Raw genomic sequence first — 10,168 nt, forward strand, 5'->3', positions numbered from 1 at the left:
GAGTGGGGCGAGTGGAGCCGGCGCTGCGGTGGGAGCTGGATCTGGGGCCACGGGAGGTGACGGAGCCGTGAGGGATTAATACAGTTACGCAGGGGAAAAGATTGGGCGCCCAGCGGGCGTTTCTGGCCAACTTGCTTTCTTTAAGCGCTAATTCTGCTGAAGCAAGCTCAGGTGTTACCCAGGGCGTCTCCTCCTCCTTTCCAGCCCGGCTTGCTGAACGCGTCTATGCAGTTGTGTCTTTTTCCCACAAAACTTTGTCTGTTTTGGACAAATCAATGTTCCTTCCTGCGTTGTTGTATCCTACGGCGCAGTCAGCGTTGTACTTGATAACATCTCTCAAAGACGCCACATATACAGGCTTTCTCAAAATCCGGTTTCAGCCGCCAGCCCTTGTGCAACCGTATCATAAAATGATGGGTATATCATCAAAATTGACGTCTTTTGGAAGTATTTGCAGTCGATAGCTGATAAATTGCCAGGTTGGGGAGGTTTTTTAAACTTTTTTTTATCCCTTTCTCTTCTAGGGTCTTGCTGCAGGTGAAAATCTGATTGTCATGACTTCAAGTGGTTTCCTCTGATTTGCTGCTTGCTGGGCCGGAGCGAGAGATGGCTGCGGAAGCCAAGTACAGCATTGCTCGAGAAGTGGGCCGAGGGAGCTACGGGGTGGTGTATGAGGCCGTCGTTAATCAAACCGGAAAGAAAGTGGCGGTAAAAAGGATGCACTGTAACGTGCCCGAAAACGTAGAATTGGCTTTGCAAGAGTTCTGGGCCCTGCAAAGCATCCAGCGGCAACATGAAAACGTGATCCAGCTGGAGGAGTGCATTCTGCAGAACGGCCGAGTCTTTCAGCCGATTAGCCATCGTTACAGGAAATCAGACAGTCATTTGCTGCTGATTGAGACCTGTCTGAAAGGGCGGAGGTGCATGGATCCCAAATCCGCCTGCTTCCTGTGGTTCGTGATGGAGTTTTGYGACGGCGGAAACATGAACGAATACCTGCTGTCTCGCAGCCCCGACGCCCGGCTGAATAACAGCTTCATGCGGCAGCTGAGCAGCGCTGTGGCTTTCCTGCACAGAAACCAGATCGTGCACAGGGACCTGAAGTCGGACAATATTCTGATCTCTCACAGCTGCGGAAGTCCCGTAGTAAAGGTAGGAGAATAAAACTGCGCGGTGATAARTATGTGATCTAGACGCTTACGCGCTATATGCAGCTGGCTTGTAGTCACCGTGTTCAAAACAGCTGATGCCAGTTAGGGGTTTGTGGTTTTTAGGAGTCTTGGAAGGAAAGCGGTCACAACGGTGTGTTTAGGCAACATCCTTCACCCGCTGCTCACCCTACTGAGAGCAGCAGTTCAGGATTGTCCAACTCCTGCCGGATAATCAGAGAGATCACGATCAATCAAAGATTAAGCAATAGCCTCTGTTCCCTTAAACTCTGAGAACACGCTGTCCTGTTCCACCTGCTAACGCTTCCGATATTGCTGCCTCAAGCACGTATCGATGTGCAGGGGAGGTGGGGAACGTCGTCCTGCTTGACGCGGGTCGGTGCCCTGGCTGAAGTGAAGACCGGCTAACCGCGTTTCTTGTAGCACCGGCCTGAAAATCTGTTGCAGTTCTGTGAAAAGCAGCTTTAAAGCTGGGAGTCGGTTTGCTCCTGAACTTTCAATCCTGAGAGTTCCAGGCGTTAGACGTAAAACAGTAGGTCTGTGCGTTGCAGATAATTCATGTCTTGACCGTTCAGCTCAATAACGATATTTGTACTTCGACCTGTAGAGCAGTCAAGGGACACTTAAATCAATGTCATCTTAATCACTATGGATAAGAATGGTAATGCAAGAGGTTCAGTGCACTCACCGCGGAGCAGTAAGAGCCACTTCTTCCATCTCCGATACCTTAGATGTTGTTTAAGGTATGTGTACGCCCAATTAGATTTAATCAGACTGAACTTTACGGAAGGATAACGATCACGTATCTGTTTTGTGYATCCTAGGAAGGAGAACAAACAACAGGAAAAGAATGGGGAATGGAGAGTTAACAGGAAATCTAAGCTCTTTCTTTCCCCAGGGTTGACACCTCCCAGCTGTTAATGCAATGGTATGGTGAACTTCCGAGAGGAATTCACTGAGCCCCGTCTGTAAACTTGCTTGGGAACTTGGTGTTCGCAACTAACTGGTTTTGCTTCTCTTCTCGTGTGTTACAGGTAGCGGATTTTGGCCTCAGCAAGGTGTGTCAGGGGAAAGGGAATGTGAACCAGCATCGCTTCTCCTCGGCATGTGGGTCAAACTTCTACATGGCTCCAGAAGTGTGGGAAGGTCACTATACAGCGAAGGCGGATATATTTGCCCTCGGGATCATTTTCTGGGCTATGGTCGAGAGGATCACCTTTCGAGACGGGGACACTGAGAAGGAATTGCTTGGTGAGGATGAGAGCTGTCCTGTTGTCTGTGGATGTTCTTCTGCATCTGAAAGGTCTTCTCTCAGGCATAGTTGCAAATTCTTGGCCTATTATTGGATGTGGCTTTTTCCAGGAATTTGCACGCACCTTGCTTTTTCCTCTCCAAATTTTTTTCAGAGAACTGCAAAGCAATCTCTCTTTCCTTCGGCACATGCTCCTCCTAATTTGGTTGCTTTTCATGCAGGGTTTCCAGGCCTTCAGGCCATATCAGTAAGTCGGAGGGAACACTTCTTATATTTATAAATGATTATTTTGTTTGGAAGGTTCTGCCCATTTTCTCAAAATATTTTTGTAGGCTTTAAAGGTTGAGAAAAGATCGCTTCTAGCTTCTCTTCTGTCAGGCCTTCCTTACCCCTAGGAATGCTCTTCAAAAATGGGATTGGCTCTTATTGGCGCTAAAGAGTTGTAAGTAAGAGAAAGAGAGCTGTTGGCGAGGCATCTGTTGAACAGCTGTGATCTTCCATGAAGATTTAGCATCTTTTTATCTGTATCCTACTGTAATGCTCTTAATGCTTCCCTTAAAACCAAAACCTGTCCAGCCTGGAGTTGGGCTGATGCGTTAGTTTGTATCTTTACCTTGGCATAGCCAAGGGACGGGATCACTCAAAGCATTGAAAGGATCTTCCAAGGAGCCAAATCCTAAACTTGGAAAGGATGTTTAGATAAGCTTCCCTGCCATCTGGCTGAGTTTCCTCCCAGCTTAGAGACACGAGATCTCACAGGGATGACTCGTCTAACAGCCTGCTCTCTCTTCCTCCTCCTCCTCCTCCTTCCCCCAAATCCCCCACATCTATGAACGCTTGAAATACTTTGTGCTAAATGATTGCAGAAACGTATATTGCAGTGGAAAATCCATCCCGAGAGAAGCGAATGCCGGTTGTGCGTATTAGCATAATAATTGAAGACATCTACCCAGACTCTGAGATCATAATGTACCTGTCTGTCTTTCTTTTAAATGTTCAAATTCTTAGCTTAAAAGGAGCTGCTACACAGCAACGTTGGGAAGCTGTTACACTGTCCTTTGAAATTTTCTCGTTTTCAAGTAGGTTCCGTTTTAGTTCTGTTATTTATTTCTCCTTAAAATGCCAAACATTGATAAATGTTTTAGTCCCTGCCTACAAAAACAAGCAAATGGCTGCAGCTGAGACGAAAGCACGAACAGATTTCATTAAAATAGCTGCCCGCCAACTTGAGATAAGGAGTTTGCATGGCCAACCTTTTCTCTGCGCGGGTAGGTCGCTGCCTTTGAAACATTTATTCTTCGCTTGGTGCAGGGGCAGAACAGCTTGAGCGAGCAAAGCCGTTCTTACTGTCTGTTTTGGAAGCCAGTTAATCATTTTCAACAACCGGTGAAATTATTTAGATTACCAGGAGCAAATTTACATTTTTCCCTGCCTTCATCTCGCTGAGGAGAAGTTGGCTACGGGTAAATGGCATATGCTGCCGTTTTAATTGAAAATTGTTTGGCTAACTGAGCAAACAAGTCTGGCGTTTTAACTCTTTCCCATCACCTGAACCAAGCCCGATCTGAATCGCTCCCTCCCTTTTCTAGAGCTTCCGCGTGTGCTATATTAGGGTCAAACAGAATAAAATGGAGGAAGCTCATTTCGGAAGACTCTTTTCCTTGCGGACGGTCCATGTAAGTACTTGACAACCACGCCGCACTCCAGCTTGCTCCCGCTGTCCCACGCACGGTTACGCAGCCAGCCTCATGTAACGTCTTCGTTACTACTCGAAAGTAAGCCTCTGCTGACCAAAAAAACCTACCACAACATTTGAATAGCAGCCACCTCTTAATAAGTGATCTGTCCAGGAATCTTTCAAAAGCGTTGCTTCCCAGATTGCTTATCCATATTTCGGCCGTGTTTCATGTAGACTTTTCTCTGCTTGTATAACCTGACTCTTTCCAACCTGCGCTCAGGAACTTACATCTGCCAAGGGAAGGAGCTTATTCCCCTCGGAGAAGCGCTGCTGGAGAATCCCAACCTGAAACTACAAATTCCTCTGAAGAACAAGAAGTCCATGCCGGATGATCTCTGCAAGCTCCTGCGCGATATGTTAGCTTTTAACCCAAAGGAAAGATTGGATGCCTTCCAGCTGGAAGTCCGGATCAGGCAAATCTCCTACGGCAAAAAGCGTCAACGCTCCGTCTCGTAGGAACAAAGGACGTTCAGGTTAGTGTCTCTGCCGGGCTTTTCTCTATTTAATGTGAGATTTTGGGGGCGATTTTGGGGGGGAATGTTACTGGCCCATTGGCCAAAGTCCTGTAAATCAAATGTAACCTGTAGCAGTTCTGAAAATTCAGTGACGGAAAGATGCAGTAAAACTAGAAGGTAACACCTGGATAAATGCCTGGGAAAAGGAACTGGACTGAAGTACCTCTAAAAAAGAATCGTTTTCCTCCTTAATGCCCGTTTGTTCAGGGAATCTGCCGTTCTGGGCCTTGACCTGTCTGCGTCTCGGCCAACCCGTCCTTTTACCCTAAATCTCATCTCTTTCCATAAATGAGGGCAAACTTTGGCCATCGCTCTGGTGTTTGCCCATGCTTGTGTTTGTTGCTTTTGCGAGATAATATGTTTGTTTGCTTTTTGCAATATTTATAGAGATCGGTTGTACCCTTAGCGGCACTGCTCTTGGCAGACCAACGCCGTCCAAGGCTGGTTGGCTCCATCAAGGCTGGTTCCTCGTTCTCCTCCCTGTACAAATCATTTCTGCATTTACTCTAGATGAGTCTCTTCAGGTCGTTGTAAAACACAAGCATTTACTATCTAGCCTGGAAATATTCCTCCTGATTTATTCCAGGATCACATCGCTTTTCTTTCSTATCTATATCACTTAATCCTTTGCAATCTTATAATTGTTTTGTATCCCGGAGCCTTTTTTTGCTTGAGTTGTTTCAAATCAATAACGTTCGGGGTTACAGCAGAAAATTTGTTCATAAATGCACGACTTTGTTTTCTGTTACTGAATTTCATCCCCTGTTGCAAGAAACAGTGAATGATCCTGAGTATTTTTTCATCCCTTTTTTTTTTCTTAATAATCATAATACCTCTAGCTTTGTATCATCAGCGCACTTCTAGTAATCGTGCCAAGGACGTTAATGAAAATATTAATTAAACAAGCCTGTCTCCAGTGCCAGTCTTGATAAATTCCACTCTAGCCTTTTCATTTCCAAATTATCCATTTCACTTTTCCCTGGGGCCAGGTTAACCGCCTTACGTTCTCCTTTCTACTAATCCTCGTCTCCTCCTACTCGTGGAATGTTTTCCCACGTGCTCCTGCGTCATACGCTTTCCTGAAATCTCGGCAGACAGGAGCAACGCTTCTTTTTAGCTAGAATAATCTGTTTTGGCACTAAAAACTCGTCCATCGGTCGGGTGCGATCCACGGCTTTGAGGGCCTCCACCGGGAAGCGGCTCGTGCTCTGCGCGGACGCAGCAGGGGCTGGTGGCACAGCTCCTCYGCGCCGCCAGGAACTCGTCTCAAACTACCGGGCCTGACGTTAAAACCAACCTGCCTTTCCAAAACGGGGTTGTCTCTGCGAATTCCCCGACGTTTCGGTCCAGAAAACAGACCTCTCTCATACCCTGCTGTTCTAATCCGAAATCGTGAGCGGGACAAAAGCTGGATGGGGTTTCCCATGAAGCGAAATGTAGGAGCGTCAGAGGAAATTATCCGGTAGTAAGTCTCTTAAGGGAGGACGTACTTTTTCCCTGTAAGGCTTTATTATTTGGGGGCAATGAAGTCTACAGCGTAGAGTAGCCAAATTATAAATCTCTTCAAAGAGGCTTGAATAACATCTAAATGAGTTGGGTTTTTTTTCCATGCATTTAAAGATGAGGATATAGGTATAACCTCTGATTCGGGAAGTCCTGAAGCTGGAGACTGCTAGGAACTGGGTTTTTTCCTGCCTGCCCTGGACGCTTCCCTAACCATACGCTGCTAATAATTCTGCAGCAGCGTACTGGGTTAGGCTACCTTCGGTCTGGGCCGGTTCTCTTCCTGAGAAGCGCTTTATTTTGCATTTTTGGGCATGTCTCCTTTGCAGGTATTGTGTTCTGCTGTGGTCTGGATACCTTGGAGATGGCCAACAACTTTTTGAATCCCTTCGGGATGAGCGGATTGATCAGAAGAGACGGACTTGGGAGTCTTGCCTGCTTCCAGCTTTCCCAGATGGTTGTATTTAAATGGACATTAACTTATTTATTTGTACAGTAATTTTAAGAGGAGAACTACAAGAATTTATTTTTATGGAAAACTTCCGTGTTTTTAATGTTTGCGTTGTTTTATGCAGCGAGTAGCACAGGTGAAAAACGTGGCTGAAACGACCTCGACTGCCAGGCCGGCGCAGTCACAGAGGAGTTTCTAAACTTGCTTTCTTTTAAGTAACCCTTAGGCGTCCTTTTTCTGACGCTTTGTGACTGCCCTTTCGAGGGACTGCAAAGAAATACGCCGAAACTGTCTGGGGACCGGCTTCTCCGACCCGCTGGGTGTCGGCTTGGCTTTTCAGCCCTTGCTTTTCCCTGGTAATGCCGTGTCGCTTGTCCTTGGCACAGAAGATAGAAGTTGTCTTTACAAGATTTTAATTAGAGCTTTTTTTTTTGGGGTATAATTCTCCGCTCGGTGGTGCTTGGCCGCGTAACTGAGCGCTGTCTGCCGAGTGAGCTGGCGAAGCGTTCGGCGTCTCTTCTGAAAAGTTTTAGCAGAAACAAAAATGTATTTTCTTCGCAGTAGCTTTTGAATATTCTTGCTTAGATTAACTAAAATGCTTTCTTAAAATAAATACAAAGAATGTTAAAGATGCCAACTCTTGATTAGAACGTATGCGTCACTAACACTTAAAGTAGTTTAAGGAATCATGCTTCCTGCTGTGTTAGCGGCTTGTGCCAGCTGCTCTCGTAAGGGAGACGCAAAGGACCGAGCTGGAATCGTGGCAGGTAAACGGGGGGTCTCGTCTGCACCCTGCTTGAAAGATATTGTCATGTAGCCGTAGACTCATGCTGATCTCCGCTTTTCTGGAAAAGCGGGAGGCTCCTGGAGGATTTCTCCTGCGCTCTTGTCTTGTGCAGAGGTGCAATAGTGCCCTTCAGGGAGGGTTTCCTTTGGTAGGGAAGGAATAAATTGCCCAACGAAAGGTAACCCAGGGAGCCCCCTCGCGTTACCTGCGTGGACCTCGGCTTGCAGAAATACGGAAAGCTTTTTCCTTTTCCTTTTTTTCTCCTGTTCTCTTTACTAAAATTGTGACTGCAGTATAGAAGACCCTGTGTATTTTAAGCAGTGTGTCATAAGCTGAATTCATGGAAGGGATCTTTGTTACTGCAGTGTCTTTATCCATAGGCTCCACCGGCTTTCCCGGGGAAAGGGGAACACGCTCACCTGCCCCCCCAGGCTGTAAAATACGGCATTTAGTTAGGCACGAACAAACCGATATATTAATTGGGCTCTCTCCCCATAACAGTCAGGTAACGAATGGGCTGTCCAATATGAGCAGTTCCCGTCGAGAACGGTTGCAGGAACTTATGGAAAATAAGTTAATTCAAGCCATTAAATTTGATTATTGTTTTTAATTCAGGGACTCTCTAGTCTGACAGCGCTAGCGCGTATGAAGCGTGCGTCGTTCGGAAAGGTACGATCGCTTTGGAGCTTGTTCAGCTCTTGACACCTCTGTGCGGCTGGATACGAGCCCAAAACGGGGGTCTGAATCTTCCGTTATTAACAGCCGTTGCCGACCCTGTTTTGGGGGGCGCTTTTGTCTCGCAACGACGCGGAGACGGGTCTGGCTCTGTCTGCGGCTCTGCATCTGCCGTGCGGCTCCGTCGTGGCTCACTCTCGTCGTGTTGCCTTCGTTTCAACTCATCTTTAACTTCGGGAAAGTCACAGCTTGTGACCGAGCGCTGGGTTTCCCTTTACGCAGCTTTCGGCTCACGGATATTGTTCTGCTTTGTTCCTTCATCCTTCTCTTTCTCATCCAGCAGCCCCTGAAACGACCGTCTGCTCCTCCGCCAGCTGCTCTTAGCGTAGGCGAACGCCGCTAGTTCTGTGGGACTGGTTTTAGTTGAGAGCAGGTCGGTTTTGGGGGGAATACAGGTAGGTTTGCACATACTTGCAACACGTATTAGAAATTTGTGGGGCCCAAGACGGGTTGTTCACTCAGATTCTCTTGTTTTGCCATGCTGGACGAGTAGCCTCGCAGCTGCTGGCTATTTTTAGCTGGTCTGTGCATATGCTTTAATCACTTGAAACTCTGTATATTATAAATTAATAAAATGCTGTGGTTTTGTTTTTTTTTTTTTTAACTAACACATTAAAAAGTGCAATAACACTTTCCATCTCTTGAAGGAAGAAAAAAACCCCCCAAGTCTCACATGTGCTTCTAGGTACCACAATTGGGTAAGTAAGTCTGACTCTAATACCCCGTGGATTGGAGAGGACCATGGGCAATGCCACCTTCTAATTTAGTTACTGTATCTTAGGGCAGGGGGGAGAAGCCTGGAGCTTTTCTCTGAAACCATAAGCTCAATATTCAGAAGTGACGTCAAAGATAAATATAATGCCTATAATTAGGAAAGGAACCGAATGAAATGGAAGTGTGGATGAAGCCATGGTCTTCTCCCCTTTTAAAAATGGCATGTGGCTCCTTAGAAATAACACAGCTGTGCTAAAAAGGGTAGAGAAAAGTTTGACAAAAAGCCCTGCAATTTGGGAATGGGGGGGACAAGGAGGAGAGGATAGAAGCTTGTTAAATTGGTTGTTACGATAGGAAATGAATGTTCCCTACACGTGCGGGGGGGCCAGGCACCGCGGGGCCTTCACGCAACGCATAACCCAATCGCTCGAGCCGCTGGCGGTGACAGAAGTACAAGAGGACTCAACAAACTGGACAGAGTTGTGGAAGGTAAATCTAGTGGTGGCTATTAAAGGTTCGTTTAGAGCTTTGGTGCCCGAAGAGCGGTACATGCCGAGGAGAGGGGCTTACGCGCCTCTTCGAACGCGTGGCGGAGGAGGCCAGCGCTGGGAGCGGCGCCGCTGGGCCAGGGGGCTCTGCGGGGAGCAAGGAGGTGCTGCTCCGTTTTTACCTGTGGTCATAACCTCTCTCCAGCAACAGACAAGGAAGGAGAGGACTAGCCACGGCRTAGGAGCCGGCTTTGGAGTTCAAATTAACAGCGGCGTGTGTGTGAAATTTTGCTCTTCTACTGTGAGTGGGGAAAATGTGCAAGTTTGTTCTTCGTTTTTCTTCTCTCCCCTCCAAGGAGCCGTAGGTGCATGAGGGAGCAGCGTGTTAGAAAAGCCCCTCCAAAAGCCCGAGTTGTCCACGGAGGCAGGGGGGGCAGATAGATAGATTGATCACTTCGGCTACGGATGCTTCAGTGGCATTGGGGGGGGGGTTTGCACGGGACAAACAATGTTGCTCATAGCAATGCAAGCAGCATTTCTCAAGGGAAGAATTAAACGCTACCGTCCCAGTCAGGATCGACTCATTCAACAGTCTAATTTTCTCTAAAACGCAGCATTGCAGCCAAATCATTCCTTAGCAAAAGCTTACGTTCGTCTCAAATTCCACCACATCCCACCAGCCAGCAGCAGCCGAGGGCTTTTTCCTAGGGATCTTAAATGCAGCCGAGTAGCTGCTGGTAGCTACTTGCTTTTTTTTTTTTTTTTTTTCCTTTTTAATAAATTCACAGGCCTGTTTATCACAAAGATTAATGAAGC

General features: G+C 46.9%; 1 protein-coding gene across 1 annotated transcript; it reads left to right on the top strand.

Annotated features, from left to right (window-relative positions):
* Positions 1-324: 324 nt before the first annotated feature.
* LOC112966655 (serine/threonine-protein kinase PDIK1L-like) lies at positions 325-7,232 on the top strand. The gene is made up of 5 exons (XM_026067000.1): positions 325-417; positions 525-1,152; positions 2,204-2,420; positions 4,380-4,632; positions 6,507-7,232. Exons 2-4 carry the CDS (start codon positions 607-609, stop codon positions 4,613-4,615), a joined length of 999 nt encoding a protein of 332 aa, XP_025922785.1. The 5' UTR covers positions 325-417; positions 525-606; the 3' UTR covers positions 4,616-4,632; positions 6,507-7,232.
* The last annotated feature ends 2,936 nt before the right edge of the window (positions 7,233-10,168 follow it).

Source organism: Apteryx rowi, unplaced genomic scaffold (assembly GCF_003343035.1).
Source record: "Apteryx rowi isolate R43461 unplaced genomic scaffold, aptRow1 scaffold_251, whole genome shotgun sequence".
Lineage (NCBI taxonomy): Eukaryota > Metazoa > Chordata > Aves > Apterygiformes > Apterygidae > Apteryx > Apteryx rowi.